Source organism: Mobula birostris, chromosome 3 (genome assembly GCF_030028105.1).
Source record: "Mobula birostris isolate sMobBir1 chromosome 3, sMobBir1.hap1, whole genome shotgun sequence".
In the NCBI taxonomy this organism is placed as follows: Eukaryota; Metazoa; Chordata; class Chondrichthyes; order Myliobatiformes; family Myliobatidae; genus Mobula; species Mobula birostris.
Genome location: NC_092372.1, coordinates 173,903,446 through 173,922,356, shown reverse-complemented (window position 1 = coordinate 173,922,356; position 18,911 = coordinate 173,903,446). Strand labels below are relative to the sequence as shown.

Here is an 18,911-nt window from a genome sequence, read left to right as displayed (position 1 = left end):
AGGAGCTACTCTATTGATATCCCACGTGATGAGGCCAAACTCCCTGTAGACTTGCTTAAAGTTGTAATAGAATAAACATGATGATATAAGTACATATTTTCATGTCATATTTTCTGCATATGCCCAAATTGGTTTACAAATTAGAGAAAATCACTAAGCAAAGTATTACATACACCCTTGGAGGTCGACCGGGGGCGGGGGGGGGGTGCGATGGTGCTATCTCTCTGAAATGAAGTTTTTGCAGGGTGGGGTGTCTGTTGTAGTCATTAGTGTGACTTGTTTGTGGTGGGGGGTAGAGGAGGCTGCACTGGCAGCTCAATAATCTGGGGTTCCATTGTTTTAGGTGCAACAGAGTGGAAGGGATTAAAGGAGGAGGGGTGGTGTTACTAGTCAGGGAGAAGGTCACGGCAATGCTCAGTCAGGGCAGACTGGAGAACTCCTCTAGTGAGGCATTATGGATGGAGCTGCGAAATAAAAAACGTTTGACCACATTAATGGGGCCATATTAGAGACCACCCAAGAGTCCGAGGGATTTAGAGAACCAAATTTGCAGCGAGATCGCTTACTGTTTCAAAAAACAAAGAGTGTCATATAAAACACAGAAAATGCTGGAGGAACTCAGCAGGCCAGGCAGCATGTGTGGAAAAGAGTAAGTAGTTGACATACCGGGCCAAGGCGCTTCATCTGTACGGGGGGGGGGGGGGGGGATGTGAAGTTAGAGCAAGGAGATAGAGGGAGATGAGGAAGAAGTACAAGGTGGTAGATGATAGGTGAAACCAGGAGAGGGGGAGGGGTGAAGTAAAGAGCTGGGAAGTTGACTGGATAAGAGGCTGGAGAAGGGAATATCTGATAGGAAAGGACAGAAGAAAGAGAAAGGGGAGGAGGGCCAGAGGGAGGTGATGGGTCGGGAAGGAGATCCAGTGGGAATGGGAAATGGTGGGGAGAGGGGTCAATTACCGGAAGTTTGAGAAATTAATGTTCACGCCATCTGGTTGGAGGCTACCCAGTTGGAATATAAAGTGTTGTTCCTCCAACTTGAGTGTGGCCTCATCGCGGCAGTAGAGGAGGCCATAGACTGACATGTTGGGATGGGAAGTAGAATTCAAAAGGGTAGCTATCAGACCCGCGTTTTCTGGCAGGCCACTATTTCTAGTCCTGATGAAGGGTCTCAGCCTACCCTGAAGTAGTTTAAATCTTCCCTTTGACAGGAGTTCAGTGAAACCCTCTCTCACTGCTCACCGTCTGTGATCACTGCTGCCCTCCAACTCTTTGTCCATGTGCACCCTCTTTTCCAGCCCTTTATCTCTTTCACCATTCAATTACCCAGCTCTTTACTTTACCCCTCCCTCTCTCCCGGTTTCACCTATCACACACCACCTTCTACTTCTTCCTTCCCCCTCCCCCCCCATCTTCTTGCCCTAACCTCGTCTTTTTTCCCAGTCTTGATGAAGGGTCTTGGCTAGAAACATCGACTGTTTACTCTTTTCCATAGATGCTCCTGGCCTGCTGAGTTCCTCCAGTATTTTGTGTAGGTTGCTTGGATTTCCAGCATCTGCAGGTTTTCTTGTCTCAGGTTGTTATAGTGGGTGATTTCAACTTTTCACATATTGACGAGGGCTAGATGAGCTAGAGCTTGTCAAATGTGTTCAGGAAAGTTTCCTTAATCAATACATAGATGTCTCAATGAGAGAGCATGTGATACTTGATCTGCTATTGGGGAATGAGAGAGGGCAAGCAACAGAAGTTTGTGTAGGGGAACACTTTGCATCTATAAACCATAACGCCATTAGTGTCAAAGTAAATGTACAAGGTGATAGGTCTGGTTCACAGGTTGAGATCCTAAATTAGAGAATGGCCAATTTCAATAGTATCAGAAAGGATCTAGCAAATATAGATTGGGACAGGCTGTTTTCTGGCAAAAGTGTACTTGGTAAGTGCGAAAGCTTTTATGTGCTTGTCAAAATAAAACGTAAAGATAACAGGTGAAAGGAACTATGGTTGTCAAAAGAAATTGAGGCCCTGATTAAGAAAAAAAAGGAGATGCATAGCTGGTATAGACAGGTAGGAGCAAATGAGACGTTTTGGAATATAAGAAATGCAAGAGGACACAAGAAAGAAATCAGGAGGGCTAAAAGAAGGCAAGAGGTTGCCCTAGCAGACAAGGTAAAGGTGAATCGTAAGAGATCTACAGATATGTTAAGAACAAAAGAGTTGCAAGGCTTCTCTGGAAAACTGTTAATCCATCAAAATGGAGCGAAAAGAGATGAGGAACTATTGTTTTGCACCTGTATTTACTCAGGAGACAGACACAGAGTCGACTGAAGTGAGGCAAAGTGGCATCAACTTCATGGATCCTATACAGATTACAGAGGAAGAGGTGTTTGCTCTCCTGAGGCAAATTAGTGTGGATAAATTCCCAGGGTCTGACAAGGTGTTCCCTTGGACCCTACAGGAGACAAGTACAGAAATTGCTGGGGTCCTGGCAGAAATAGTGAAATCACCATTAGCAACAGGTGAGATACCAGAGGAATGGAGGACTGAACAATGTTGCTCCACTGTTTAAGAAAGGCTTCAAAAATAAACCAGGAACTTATAGGCCAATGAGCCTGTCAGTAATGGGAAAGTTATTGGAAGGTATTGTAAGGGACTGGATATATGATTATTTGGATAGACATAGACTGATTAAGGCAGTCAGCATGACCTAGTGCGTGGTAGGTCATATCTAACCAATCTTATAGAGTTTTTGAGGAAGTTACCAGGAAAGTTGATGAAAACAAGGCAGTAGCTGTTGTCTATGTAGATTTTAACAAGGCATTTGACAAGATCCCACATGGGAGGTTGGTCAAGAAGGTTCAGTTGCTCGAAATTCAAGATGAGGCAGTAAATTGGATTAGACACTGGTTTTGTGGGAGAAGCCAGAGAGTAGTAGTAGATGGTTGCTTTTCTGACTGGAAGCCTGTGAGTGATGAAGTGCTACAGGGATTGGTGCTGGTGCTGTTGTTTGTTATCAATATCAATGATCTTGATGATAATATAGTTAACTGCATCAGCAAATTTGCAGATGACACCATGATTAGGGGTATAATGGACAGTGAGGAAGACTATCAGAACTTGCAGTGCGATCTGGACCAGCTGGAAAAATGGGCTGAAAAATGGCAGATGGAATTAAATGCAGACAAGTGCGAGGTGTTTCACTTCATTGGGACCAATAAGGGTAGGTGTTATACAGTAAGACATTGAAGAGTGCAGTAGAACAAAGAGATCTGGGAATACAGGTCCATAAATCATTGAAATTGGCAGTAAAGAAAGCTGTTGGCACCTTGGCCTTCATAAACCCAAGTATTGTGTACAGGAGATAGGCTGTTATGTTGAAGTTGCATAAGACATCGGTGAAGCCTAACTTGGAGTGTTGCGTGCTGTGTTGGTCACCTACCTACAAGGAAGCTGTAAATAAGGTTGAAAGAGTACAGGGAAAATTTACAAGGATGTTGCTGGGTCTGAATGAACTGAGTTATAAGGAAAGACTGAATAGGTTACGACTTTACTCTTTGGAAAGTAGAAGATTGAGGGGAGATTTGATAGAGATATACAAAATGATGAAGGATTTAGATAGGGTAAATACAGCAGGCTTTTCCCACAGAGGTTGAGTGGGACTACAACCAGAGGTCATAGGTTAAGAGTGAAAGGTGAGAAGCTTAAGGGGAACATGAGGGGAAATTTCTTCATTTAGAGGGTTGTGAAAGTGAGGAATGAGCTGCCAGCACAAGTGATGCATGCAAGCTTGAGTTCAAAGTTTAAGAAAAGTTTGGATAGGTATGGAATGCTCTGGTCCCATTGCAGGTCAATGGGAGTAGACAATTTAAATGGTTCAGCATGCACTAGATGGGCCAAAGGGCCTGTTTCTGTACTGTACTTGTCTCTGACTCTATGACTCTACAACACAGGTCAAGCAGCATCCTTGAAGGTAAAGGGATAGTTGACATTTCGGGTTGATACCCAGCATTAGTGGAGAGGAGATAGTCACTACAAAGAATTGAGAGAGAGGAATGAGCAGGAAGTGCCGGGTGATAGGGGGAACCAGGTAAGCAAGGAGATGATGGACAGATAGAGCCTGTTGGGAGGAGAGGAGGGTGGAGGTATATTCAGAGACTGGAAGGTAAATGGAGACACGAGAGACAGCAGATGCTGGGAAATGATATATTTTAAAAAAGGTGATAAATGGAAACTTAAGAGAACACAAAACTCCAGATTCTTAAAATACCCTTTCATCTCAAAATTCCAAAGGCTGACTCTGGGTACAGAAACACTCTATTGATTGATAAATATACCTATGACTATGTTCAATGTCCTAAATGGCAAGATAGCCAGTCTGGAACCTTCCTTGATCTCAATCGCACTAATGAAACATATCTTAGCTCAAGATATTTGATGCTTGGTTCAATCTGGGCCAATTATGTTCTGTAAATTTTGCCAATACATACAAGAATATCTCCAGGTCATGTAATTTTCCAAAATCTGAACCAATAGCCTGCTGTTTTCACAAACAGTGTTGTTTGTTTACAGAGCTAGCTTTATGGCCTTGTAGCTAACATTTGAAGACAGTGTGAAAGCTGATACTTACTGTATTTGCATTAAATGATTACTGCTTTATAATCCATAATTTTATCTGCTAGTTCCCAAAACGGTTCTAGAACTTACTCTCTGAAAATGGAATGGAGTTGGCTTTGACTTGACTTTCCATAGCTTACAAAAAAAGAGATCTGGAAATGGGATTAACCTGAACAATTCTTTTCAAACCAGCATAAATATGATCCCTGAATAGTTCCTTCAATGCCATACATTTTGATTGTTCCTGAAGTGGATGATCAAATTATAATATTATGACACGAAAATAAATTATAAATCTTCGTTATTACTGGGTTAAATCCTAGAATTCTCTACCAAACAGCACAGTGGCAATCTCTTGATTGTAGGTACAGCAACAGTTCATGATGGTGGTTCAACAATCCTTATCAAGAGCAATTAAAATGGCAATATTTCAGTTATAAGGTAATTGAGATATCCCCTATATTAACTACATTGCTCTTTATTTGCCATTGTGTTGCATTTTCAGTTATTCTGTTAAAGCTCTACAAAATATTGCAGTTCACATAACAGAAGAATATAAACATGATTGTGTTCCATTTGTTTTTTTCCAATTATATAAATAACTTTCTGTGTAACCGTACTGCTACAAAAGAAATGTAAGTATATCAAATCACAACCAACAGAAAATGTGCAGATGCTGGAAATCCGAGCAACACACACAAAATGCTGGAGGAATTCAGCAGGCCAGGCAGCATCTATGGAAAAAAATACAGTCGACATTTCGAGCCGAAACATCAAATGTAAGTATATAGTGCCAATAAAAGTCACCCTCTCCCCCCAAAAGTTTTCTTGTTTTATTGTTTTACAACATTGAATCACAGTGGATTTAATTTCAACAGTGGTTTTCTCTTTGCCACTGTCCCATAAAGCTGTGACAAGTGAAGCATCCAGGCAACAGTTGTTGTATACACAGTCTCTCCCTCCTCAGCCACTGAAGCTTGTAACTCCTCCAGAGTTGTCATAGGTCACTTGGTGGCCTCCCTTACTAGTCCCCTTCTTGCACGGTCACTCAGTTTTTGAGGACGGCCTGCTCTAGGCAAATTTACGGCTGTGCCATATTCTTTTCACTGCTTGAAGACTGACTTAACTATACTCCAAGGGATATTCAGTGACTTGGAAATTTTCTTGTATCCATCTCCTAACTTGTGCTTTTCAATAACCTTTTCGCAGGGTAACTTGGAGTGTATCTTTTTGGATTCATGGTGTAGTTTTTGCCAGGATACTGACTCAGCAGCAATTGAACCTTCCAGATGCAGGTGCATTTTTACTGCAGTCAATTGTAGTATGTCTTGACTACACACAGTGATCTCCATTAAACTAATTGTGTGACTTCTAAAACCAAATGGCTGCACCAATTATGATTTGGTGTGTCGTGTTAAAGAGGGTGAATACTTATGCAATCAATTATTTTGTGTTTTATATTTGTAATTAATTTAGGTCACTTTGTAAAGATTTGTTTTCACTTTAACACAAAAGAGGCTTTTTCTGTTGATCAGTGTCAAAAAAGCCAAATTAAATCCACTGTGATTCAAAGTTGTAAAACAATGAAACTTGAAAACTTCCGGGGGGGGGGGTGAATACTTTTTATGGGCTCTGTATTTATTCTTACAGCCTTGCTGGTTTTCTTGGCTCACATTTCTTCAAGCATCCAGTCACTCTCTTCTAAAGCCAGAGTTAACATATTTCCCAGAACTAAAGCCAAGACATAATATTAAAATATGCAGTTGTAGGTTTAGAATTTGATCAGTCTTAATAGTTTCTTGTAAATTGAATTTCAATTTTTTAAGATAAATAATTAGTTGCTTTTTCATATGAGCATTAGAATTAGATGGAGCAGTACAGCCTTTGAGCTGCTGTGCCAGATATCAAGATCTCCCAACTCAATGCCATTTTTCTTTACAATCCCCATATTCCTCAATTCCTATAAACCTTAAGAAATCTATCAATCTCCTTGCTTAATAAACTTGACAACTAAGGCTTTGTGTTACTCCAGGATGGAGTATTCTGAAGTTTTCCTTACCTCTGCACAATGAATTTCTCTTCATCATGTCCTTATTTTGATACTGTGAACGCTGGGGTTCTGTCCTCCTCAGCCCAGGGAAATATACTCCCTAAATTCAGCCTGTCAAGCAAGCCCTCTAAAAATTTTGTTTAAATAAATTCTGTTTCCTTATTATTTTACATCTGGAGAACAAAAGAATAGTCTATCTAAATTTTTCTTATACAGCAAATCCAGTATTCTGGGAATCAAAGTAGTGAATCAAACCGCATGTCTTACATATCAAATACATTCTTTCTTAGATAAAGAAACAAAACTCTACACAATAGTCTAGGTACAGATTTTATCCTTACCTTCATAAGTTATTGTGTGTTGTGTGTATTACTGTACTTTACAACCTGGTTTGGAGAAAAGTCTGGTCTCTCTCTACTTTATATGGTTATCTACATATATACATGTATATAGTTCAATGAAAATAAACTTGACTTGAGTTTTACCGAGGCCCTAGATAGGTGCAGTGACGTCTTTACTCATGAACTCAAATCCACTTGTAATAAGTGTTCACATACCACTTAGCACCTTGGAGAGCAGCCAAAGCGACCTGCACCTTCGTCATCTCTGAGGCTGAAGTACGCAGGTGTTTCCAAAGAGTGGACAGTTGCAAGGCTGCGGGACTGGACGGCATCACAGGGCAAGTACTCAGGATGTGCACAGAACAACTGGCAGGTGTGTTTACAGACATTTTTAATCTCTCCCTCTCCCAATGTAGAGGAGAAGTCATCACCCTGACACAGGGGTGTCAAGAAAACAACCACTTCCTCAATGTTGCAAAAACAAAGGAGCTAGTTGTGACTACAGGAGGAATGGAGACAGGCTAACCCCTATTGACATCAATGGACCTGGGGTTGAGAGGGTGAACGGTTTTAAGTTCCTCGGCCTACACATCACCAAGGATCTCACATGGTCTGTTCATACTGGCTGTGTGGTGAAAAAAGCACAATAGCGCCTCTTAAACCTCAGAAGGTTGAAGAAGTTTGGCATGAGTCCCCAGTTCCTAATGACTTTCTACAAGGACACAATTGAGAACATCCTGACTGGCTGCATCATTGCCTGGTATGGGAACTGTACTATCTTCAATCACAGGACTCTGCAGAGAGTGGTACGGACAGCTTAGTGCCTATGTAGATGTGAACTTCCCCCTATTCAGGACATTTATGGACACAGATATGTAAAAAGGGCCTGAAGGATCATTGGGAACCCAAGTCACCCCAACCACAAACTGTTCCCACTGCTACCATCCGGGAAACGGTACCGCAGTATAAAAGCCAGGACCAACAGGCTCCGGAACAGCTTCTTCCACCAGGCCATCAGACTGATTAATTCATGCTGATACAATTGTATTTCTATGTTATACTGACTGTCCTGTTGTACATACTATTTATTACAAATTACTATAAATTGCACATTGCACATTTAGACGGAGACGTAACGTAAAGATTTTTACTTCTCATGTACGTGAGGGATGTAAGTAATAAAGTCAATTCAATTTATTTTCTTAATCACCAATTGTAACTGCATGTTGATTTTTAGTGACATGATTGCAAGTACACCCAAGTCCCTTTGAACATCAAAACTACACAGTTGCTCACTACCTAAAAAAAATCTGTATCTCTTTTACACCTCAATGTGGATGCCCTTACATGCTTACATATATCATATTCCATCTGCCATGTCCTTGCCCTTTTACTCAGATAGCCTATATCACTCCTGAAGACTCATTACATCCTTGGTAAAATCTAAATATCGGATTTAACATTTATGCACATAAGCAGCATCTTCAACTTAATATTCCTTGAATGCACTCTCAGTTTCATTCAATTAACCTAAGTGGCTTTAGTATTATTTGCTTAAAATACAGAACATGATACACCACTCCACTTTAGAAACGAATAATTAAAACACAAAATTTTTGAATAGACTATACACATGGTCACTTCAAAGATTAAGAGGATGCTTTCTATTTAATAATAGTATTCTTTGTGATCTGTTTGATAAAGTACCATAATTTTCCCATTGTTCTAACATGAATTGAAGCTGAAATAACTTGCATTTGCAGAGCCTTGTTTCACACCATGAGGAGTTTGCAAAGCATTGTTGCCAAACTCCAAAGTTTTGTTGTATATACAAAGCAGTAGGCAATTTTTAGGCAGCAAGGTCACAAGAACAGCAATGAGAAATCTGACCATTTTTGGCATAGTTAGTTGAAAGATTAATTTAGGCTTGGAACTAAAAAAAGCTCTTTCTTCAAATTATATCATTGGATATCAAAGGGTATGGGGAGAAGGCAGGGGAGTGGGGATGACTGGAAGAATTGGATCAGCCCGTGATTGAATGGTGGAGCAGACTCAATGGGCCAAATGGCCTACTTCTGCTCCTATATTTTATAGTCTTATGATCTTTTCTGCGTACTGCATAGCAGGTGTGTCTTCATTTAACACTATTTAAGAGATAAAATTGTGTCTTGTATAAGTATTCACACCCCCCCCAGCCCTTTATTCACATAAATGAGTATTACAACCAGGGATTTTGATCAATTTAACTGAGAACTTTTATTTGTAACTCACATGCTCTTTTTTTCCACAGTAGATTCCATAAAAAAGGGAAAATTGTAACGCATAAAAAACTGAAATGTCACTTCAAAAGTATTCATCCTCCTTTGCTCAGTACTTCACTAAACCACCTCTTGCAACTATTACAGCCAATAGTCTTTTTGAATGAGTCTCTGTTAGCTTTGTACAATATGATGGAGCAAGATTTGCCCATTTTTTCTTGCAAAATTGCTCAAGCTATGCCAAGTTAGTTGGGGAGTGGCGGTGGACAGCAATCTTGAGGTCTTGCCAGAGATGTCCGATCAGGTTAAGGTCAAGACTCTGACTGGGCCACTAAAGGACATCAATTTTCTTCATTTGAAGCCATACCATTGTGGCTCTGGTAGTGTGCTTTGGGTTATTGTCTGCTGAAAGACAAACTTCCTCCTTAGTTTAAGCTTCCTAGTAGAGACTAGCAGATTTTTATCCAGGATCACTCTTAATACTTAGCAGCACTCATCATTCGTGACCAGGTTTCCAGTCCCTGCTGCTTCCCATTGATAAGATAGAACTTTACTTATCCTGAAGGAAATTATTGTTGCAAGGTTGTTCAGTCAGAAATATATACTTTAAAATACAAAATGTAAGCATTGAGGTATGAAAAAATACAAAATATGCTTTAAAAAGTAATAGTGCAAAATACAGATGTGCAAAACGAGGAGGAGGAGTTGTAGAGTCTTCCTGCCACTGGGAGAATGGATCTCCTGTGGCGTTCAGTGGTGCACCTCGATGGAATCAGTCTGTTACTAAAGGAGCTCCTCTGTTTGTCCAGTATGTCAATGAAGGGGTGAAGAGGATTGTCCATAACGCTCTGTAATTTCTGCTGCATCCTCCTTTCAGACACAACCACGTGCTACCTCCGCCATAATTTACAATAGGGATGGTGTTCCCTGGCTGATGCGGAGCATTAGATTTACAACACACATACCTTTTAATGTTGAGACCAAAATGTATCACTTTAGTCTCATCCAACCTCAAGACATTCTTCCACATCTTTACAGTATCTTCTAAGTGACACTTTGCAAAGTCTTTACAGGCAAGGATATGCTTTTTTCTTAGCCAGGGCTTTTTCCTTGCCACTCTTCCATAAACATGCGTTTTGTCAAGGCCTTAGCGATTGTGGAGCCATGGACTTCATCTCCATTTGTAGCCACTAACCTCTGCATCTCCCTCAGAGTGACTGTTGGCGACTCTCTCCGCCATGAGGATGTACTTGGTGTCCTTATCCCAGACCCTTCCACACCTTCGGGACACTTTCTTCGCCGTCTATAATGGTCCTACCCGTTATTTCATCCTCCATCGGATTCACGCCTGCAATCGCTGTTTTTTTGACTTTGTCATGTTATTTTTATTAAGTCCTGACGAAGGGTCTCAGCCTGAAACGTCGACTGCACCTCTTCCTAGAGATGCTTCCTGGCCTGCTGCGTTCACCAGCAACTTTGATGTGTGTTGCTTGAATTTCCAGCATCTGCAGAATTCCTGTTGTTTGCGTTTAAATTCACTACTGCGAAGCCTCTTCCGGTGATGCCTACACCGAAGAAGTCTAGATCCTCTCTTCGACGGGAGTTCAGTGAAACCATCTCTCACTGCTCCCCATCTGTAATTTCTTCGGCTCTTCAAATTTTCGACCACACTTTGACTCAGACTCACTATCACAGCCATATATCCTTTCTTGGAACGTGCCTCCGTCGCCAACTTACTCCAGTTGGCTTTAGGATTCGTTTCCAAGCCTCTTAATTTGGACCTTCTGAGGATCCCAGGTACTCACATTTTATTGACTCTGCCTCTCGCCGCTTCTCCCGTCAAGCTCTGAAGGCGACTCTCTCCGCCATGAGGAGGTACTTGGTGTCCTTATCCCAGACTCTTCCACACCTTCGGGACACTTCCTTCGCCGTCTGTAATGGTCCTACCCGTTATTTCGTCCTCCGTCGGATTCACGCCTGCAATCGCAGTTTTTTTGACTTTGTCATGTTATTTTTATTAAGTCCTGACGAAGGGTCTCGGCCTGAAACGTCGACTGCACCTCTTCCTAGAGATGCTGCCCGGCCTGCTGCGTTCACCAGCAACTTTGATGTGTGTTACCTCCCTTACAAGTGCCATTCCTCTCTAGCAATTAAATTTAGTGGGGCGGTCTGACCTAGGCAGAGTGGCTCTGGTTTCACAATGGACTGTGCTGAGCCCTGAGGTAATTTCAATGGATTTGAGATGGTCTTGTACCTTTCCCCAGATTTGTGCTTCTCTTTTATCATTTCCCTGACTTGTCTTGAATGCTCTTTTGTCTTCATTTTCATTTGGTCTGTTAAAAATCTACCATACTGTTGGACCTTACAGAGTGAGGGGGTATTTATTCTTATGAATTCATTGAAAACAGGTGATCCTCAATTTTTTATGTCAACAAATTGAGTGAGTTGGTAAGGTAATATACAGTATTGCATCTGAGGAAAGCACGGTAATTACAAAGGGGATGAATACTTTTTCAGTCTCACAATTTTGGTTTTTAATTTTTAGTAGATTGTTGACAGATTTTGAAATTTATTATGATTTGACATGAAGTACAATGTTTTGTAGATTAGTTCAAAAAATCCTAATTTAGTAAAATGAGAGATTAAAATGTGAAAATAGTTTTGTTTTAAATTGCTTATTGAGATGCAGCGCAGAATAGGCCTTTCCGGCCCTTTGAGCTCTGCCACTCAGCGATCCCCCGATTCAATCCCAGCCTAATTACGGAACAATTTACAATGACCAATCAGTACATCTTCGGAATGTGGTAGGAAACCGGAGTCATGGGGAGAACTCCTTACAGACAATGGTGGGAATTGATCCTGGGTTGTTGGTAATGTAAAGCGTTGTGCTACACTACACTACACTGCTCTGCCGCCCCACCATCTAATCTTATTGAATTTTTTGATGATCAATTTCCATTGAGAGTGGGGAAGATTCAAACAAGAGGACATGGGTTGAGAATTAGAGGACAAAAGTTTAGGGGTAACATGAGGGGGAACTTCTTTACTCAGAGAGCGGTAGCTGTGTGGAATGAGCTTCCAGCGGAAGTGGTTGAGGCAGGTTCTATGTTGTCGTTTAAAGTTAAATTGGATAGATATATGGACAGGAAAGCAATGGAAGGTTATGGGCTGAGTGCAGGTCGGTGGGACTAGGATAGGGTAAGAGTTCGGCACGGACTAGGAGGGCCAAGATGGCCTGTTTCCGTGCTGTAATTGTTATATGGTTATATGTGGGGGCTGAATACTTTTTCAAGGCACCTTATCTCCTTGTATTCCTATTCTAGAACTGTACTTTAGCTTCGGTGAGTCTTCTGCATTCAAGTGGTAGAATCAAATGTAATCCATTAAACTTCTGTTTAATCCATTAAATTTCTGTTTCAAAATATACTTTATTCATAAGAAAATTTTTAAGTATCTAAAATAACAATTAAGTCAACATTTTCATAACACTCAAGATTCAAAATCGTTTATTGCAATTCATCAGTTTACAAATGTAAAGGAGAATGAAATATTGTACTCTGGATCCAATGCAGCTTAAAAAACACAATACATATAAATACATAAGATTACTTATATAAATAGACCGATTGTATGTACATAAAGTGGCTCTAGGTACAGGAGTATCTGTACATAAGATGACTGACAGGAAATAAGTCAAAAGTAGTCTTGGGCCAGAAATTCCCAGTAATCAGTGGGGATATTGCATTTCTTTAAGGAGTCTTTGAATACAGCCTTGAATATTTTCCATTGCCATCCTGCTAATCTCTTCCCTCAGAATTGAGCTTCAGAAATCTGATATCATGCATGCAAACAATATGGCTTGCCTAATATATCTATTTCTGGGGTTTCATCGTTGAGGATGCTGTTTTGGGAAAACATTGATCTTAGTTTGCTTAACTGTTGAATTAATTGTGAATTGTGAATTTTTAGTATTTTCTGTCTGGCACATACTGAGGAAGAGGTATTTCAAGATTTAATCTGAGTCCTAGCACTAAACTCATACTATTACCATGTAACAGTTATCGTTGCCCTCTTATATGCTTCTGAGACCTGGATATATTTCAAGGTACTGGAAAAAAAATCAGCAACACTGCCTCCGTAGATTACTGGATATAGTTGCATATAGTATATTACCAGTGTTCCCCAGGTAGGCAAGTGGAGGTCTATACAGATGGGAGTCACTAGGGCCAGTGATTACCACCCCTGCCCCCAGGTCATCACTGTTGGAGGTCCACATGAGTCTGGATGTCGAGGCCCAAAGGTCAAAGCCATGATTAGCGACTCCTTAGATTGAGACCTGAAGGTCAAACCTGTGATCGACAAACCCTTGGAGAGTTATCATGCTTTCCCTGTGACAAAATGGGTTTCCTTTTGTTGCCAAGAAATTGCAGTACATGCATTAATTGGAGACTCAGGGAGTACCTGGTAAAGTACTAAAGACCTGTGCTGATCAACTGGCTGGAGTGTTCACTGATGATTTTATCCTCTCACTCTGGCTGATTGAGGTACCTTCCTGCTTCAAGCAGGCTTCAATCATACCAGTGCCTAAGAAGAGTGTGGTAACCTGTCTCAATGACTATCATCCAGTAGCACTTACATCCACTGTGGTGAAGTGTCTTGAGAGGTTGGTGATGAAACATATCAACTCCTGCCTGAGAAGCGACTTGCATCCGCTACAATATGCCGATCAGAGCAGTAAGTCCATAGCAGATGCAATCTCGTTGGTTCTTCACTCAACCCTGGAACAATGTTCCCTCTAATTTTGTAATTTAAACTGTGTGCAGTTTAAATTCTTTTGTGTGTTTGTAGCAAAAGATGTGGGCACGCTCACCTTAAAGGGAACATTGCTTTGGAACATCTGGACAATGAAGATGCATACATCAAGACTACAGCTTGGCATTCAATGCCATCATCCCCTCAAAACTAATCAATAAGCCTCAATACCCTTGTTCAATTGGATCCTCGATTTCCTCACTTGCAGACCGCAGTTATTTCAGGTTGGCAACAGCATCTCCTCCACGATCTTCATCAGCACAGGTGGATCACAATGCTGTGTGCTTAGCCCCCTACTCTGCTTGCTTTATGACAGTGTAGCTAAGCGGAGCTCCAATGCCGTATTCAAGTTTGCTGACAATCCTGCTGTTGTACGTCGAATCAAAGGTGGTGACGAATTAGTATATAGAAGGGAGACTAAAGATCTGGCTGAGTGGTGCCGTAACAACAATCTCCTACTCAATGTCAGCAAGACCAAGGAGCTGATATGGACTTCAGGAGGTAACTAGAGTCCATGAACTAGTCCTCATCGGGGGATCATATCACTTCTCATTGTTACCATCAGGAAGGCAAGCACACACTCCTAAAGGCATACACTCAGCAATTCAGGAACATCTTCATCCCCTCTGCCATCCAATTTCTAAATGACCATTGAACCCATGAACATTACCTCACCACTTCTTTTAATCTCTGTTTTTGCACTATTTATTTAACTTAAGTATTTAATATACATATATATATAGTATACTGGGGGCCGTGGTCGAGTGGTTGGCGACTTGGGCCAGCTCCCCCACTGGACTTAGTCTGGTGAGAAGGGTGTGAGGACACCCAACAGGACTTAAAATAAACAAGACCTGACAAAGGACAGATGAGCTCCTTGTGAGCCAATGGCCACCTTCCGTGGAAGAGATTAAAGCCTCACCACGTATCTATGAATCGTATGCTATGCACTTGGTTAGAAGAGACATGAGGAACTTGGGCACTGCACCATGCGCCTGGACCTACCCAAGGCCTCCGCCTAAGGAAGAGCCGAGCTCAAAGAAGGGGCCGCGGCTGGAGGCCGACACGGCCTCGGGCTCGAGTTCGTCGGGGGCAGCGGCGGGCGGTGCCAAGGCGGCCAGCGAGATCAAACTGGAGGAGAGGCTGTACTTGGTGCTGTCGCAAGATCGAAGAAGTTGGAGGTGCATAGCCACCAACCCCGGATTCGGGACGGCATCCACTGACTGACTGACTGATATATAGTTACAGCAATACAGTTTTTTTTCTATATTTATCATGTATTGGTCTGTACTGCTGCTGCTATGTTAACAAATTTCACGACATATGCCAGTAATATTAAACCGATTCCGATTCTCATTCTGATTCAGACGTGGAGAGGGTTAACACCTTTAAATTCTTCGGTGTTATTTTTTTCAGAGGACTTGTCCTGGGCCCAGCAACTAAGTGCAATTACAAAGAACTCACACCATTACCTCTACTTTAATCGGAGTTTGTGAAGATTCGCCATGACATCTAAAAGTTTGACAAACTTCTGTAGATGTGTGATGAGTATATTGACTGGCTACTTCACAGCCTGGTATGGAAACACCAATACCCTTAAATGAAAAATCCTACAAGAAGTAGTGGACACAGCCCAGACCATCACAGATAAAGTCCTCCCCACCACTGAGCACATCTACATGGAGCACTGTCACAGGAAAACAACGTCCATTGACAACGACCCCCACCACCCAGGACATGTTCTCGTCTCTCTGTCGCCATCATGAAGAAGGGTTCACACCACCAGGTTCAGGATCACTTCTTACCCCTGAACCATCAGGCTCTTGAACCAAAGGGGATAACTTTACTCGACTTCACTTGCCCCATCATTGAAATGCTCCAACAACACTTTGAAAGACTCTTCATCTCATGTTCTCGATATTTATTGCTTGTTTATTATTATTATCATTTCTTTCTTTTTGTTTTTTGCACACTGGTTGAATGCCCAAGTTGGTGCAGTCTTTCATTGATTCTATTATGGATTGTTTGAGTATGCCTGCAAGAAAATGAACCTCAATGTTGTATATGGTGACATATATGTACTTCAATATTAAATTTATTTTGAACTTTGAAAAAATGAGATCAGTACAACAGGTGTGTGAATTGAATTGACTTTATTTCTTACATTCTTCACATACATGAGGAGTAAAAATCTTTATGTTAGATTATGAGAACATTCAGTCCTCTTTTATTATCATTTAGAAATGCATACATGCATTAAGAAATGATACAATGTTCCTCCAGAGTGATATCACAGAAAACAGTACAAACCAAAGACTAACACTGACAGAACCACATAATTATAACATATAGTTACAGCAGTGCAAAGCAATACCATAATTTGATGAAGAACAGACCATGGGCACAGTAAAAAAAAGTCTCAAAGTCTTGAGTCTATCGACTCCTGAGTCTCCGATAGCAGCCGACAAAAGGGAGAAACTCCCTGCCATAAACATCCAGGCACCATCAACTTGCCGATACCTTGGAAGCAGCCGACCCTGAGTCCATCCATCCGAAAACTCGGAGCTTCCGAGCAGTCTCTCCGATACAGCCTCCCGAGCGCCATCCTCTGCCGAGCGCCTTCGACCTCTCCTCAGCCGCTGAAACACGCAAAGCCAAGGATTTCTGGGCCTTCAGCTCCCAAGATTCTGATTACCACACAGTAGCAGCGGCGGCGAAGCGGGCATTTCAGAAGTTTTCCAGATGTTTCTCCGTGCTCTCATGTCTGTCTCCATCAAATCAGAATCGTGCACGTCTCCATCTAAATGTGCCATGTGCAATCATAGTAATTTATAATAAATAGAATAGTCAATGTAATATAGCGTACACTCAAATCAGCGTGAGTTCATCAGTCTGAAGGCCCGGTGGAAGAAGCTGTCCCGGAGCCTGTTGGTCCTGGCTTTTATGCTGTGGTACTGCTTCCCAGATGGTAGCAGCTGGAATTGATTGTGGTTGGGATGACTTGGGTCCCCAATGATCCTATGGGCCCTTTTTACACAGCTGTCCTTGTAAATGTCCTGAATCTTGGGAAGTTCACAACTACAGATGAGTTGGGCTATCCGCACCACTCTCTGCAGAGTCCTGTGATTAAGGGAGGTACAGTTCCCATACCAGGCAGTGATGCAGCCAGTCAGGATGCTCTCAGTTGTGCCCCTGTAGAAAGTTCTTAGGCGGCCCATACCAAACTTCCTCAACCGTCTGAGGCGAAAGAGGCGCTGTTGTGCCTTTTCCACCACACAGCTGGTGTGTACAGACCACGTGAGGTCCTCGGTGATGTGGATGCCGAGGAACTTGAAGCTGTTTACCCTCTCAACCCCAGATCCATTGATGTCAATAGGGGCTAGCCTGTCTTCATTCTTCCTGTAATCCACAACCAGCTTCTTTGTTTACTTGACACCACTGTGTCAGAGAAATGACTTCTTCACTGTAGGCCACCTCGTTATTGAGATAAGGCCAATCAATGTAGTGTCGTCGGCAAAATTAATTAGCAGATTGGAGCTGTGGGTGTCGATACAGTCATGGGTATACAGGGAGTAAAGGAGGGGACTTATACGCAGCCTTGAGAGGCTCCTGTATTGGGAGTCAGAGGGTTGGAGGTAAGGGAGCACACTTACAACCTGCTGGCCATCTGACAAGAAGTCCAGGATCCAGCTGCACAAGGCAGGGTCAAGGCCGAGGTCTCTGAGCTTCTTATGAAGCCTGATGGAACTATGGTGTTGAATGCTGAACTGTAGTCCAAGAACAGCATTCTCACATAAGCATCCTTCTTCTCCAGATGTGTAAACACAGTATGTAGAGCAGTGGCTATTCCATCATCTGTCAATCAGTTGTGTCCATAGGTGAATTGTTCAGGGTCCAGTTTGGGTGGTAGGAAGCTACAGATGTAATCCTTGACCAGCCTCTCAAAGCATTTTCTTATTATTGAGGTGAGTGCGACAGGACGCCAGTCGTTCAGGCATGTTACCTTGGTCTTTTTGGGTCCAGGGACAATGGTGGATGTTTTGAAGCAGGAGGGCACTCTACACTGGGAGAGGGAGAGATTAAAAAGGTCAGTAAACAAACCTACCAGTTGTGCCGCGCACATCCTGAGTACTCGCCCTGGGATGCCGTCCGGTCCCACAGTCTTGCGAATGTCCACTCGTTGGAAGCATCTGCGTACCTCAGCCTCAGAGATGACCAGCTTGCAGGTTGTAGCGGTGGCTTTCCTCGGAGGTTCTTGAGTTAGCGACATCGAACCGAGCATAAAAGCGATTGAGCATCTGGGAGATATTGGCGGCACCGCAACGTTTGGCTTTAAAGTCTGCGATGGTGTGCAGCCCTCGCCACAAATCACCTGTGCTATTCGTTGTGAATCTTGACCCAATCAGCAAATAAGTGCTGGGCGATGAGGCTTTTTTTCTGAATCAAAACTAGGACTTACCCTAGTATACAGTAGACATTTTAATGAGTGCTGATGGATCTTTTAGGATTTTATAAATAATTGACAAAAGTTCGTAGAAAACCACTTTATTCTCCTTGGAGAGTCTAAAAAATAGAAATATAGTCATGTGATCAGTCACACGAGTGAGTGCACTGCTTTTATGTACATAATGATGTAGTACCGCTGTCCACCTGGTTCACAAACAGACACAGATTCCGAGGGTGCACTGACCGGCCCGGCCAGGGGAATCTCGCGAGTGTCGGAAAACGCGACTTGCATCAAGCAACCCGTTGCTGTGGTAACGAAGTGTCCTCCCACGGCGGCTGGGAGAGCGGAGGAGGTGAGCGCGTTGGTAGAGGGCTGGCGGCTGGCGGTACCTGGTG

At 42.3% G+C, this 18,911-nt stretch overlaps 1 protein-coding gene across 1 annotated transcript in view; it reads left to right on the top strand.

Annotated features, from left to right (window-relative positions):
* The window catches only part of LOC140195711 (uncharacterized), a 45,159-nt gene that overhangs the window by 2,891 nt on the left and 23,357 nt on the right, over positions 1–18,911 (top strand). The window contains exon 2 of the mRNA XM_072254422.1: positions 18,735–18,868. Coding sequence (XP_072110523.1) covers positions 18,735–18,868 — 134 coding nt within the window. The remainder of the gene's footprint in view (positions 1–18,734; positions 18,869–18,911) is intronic.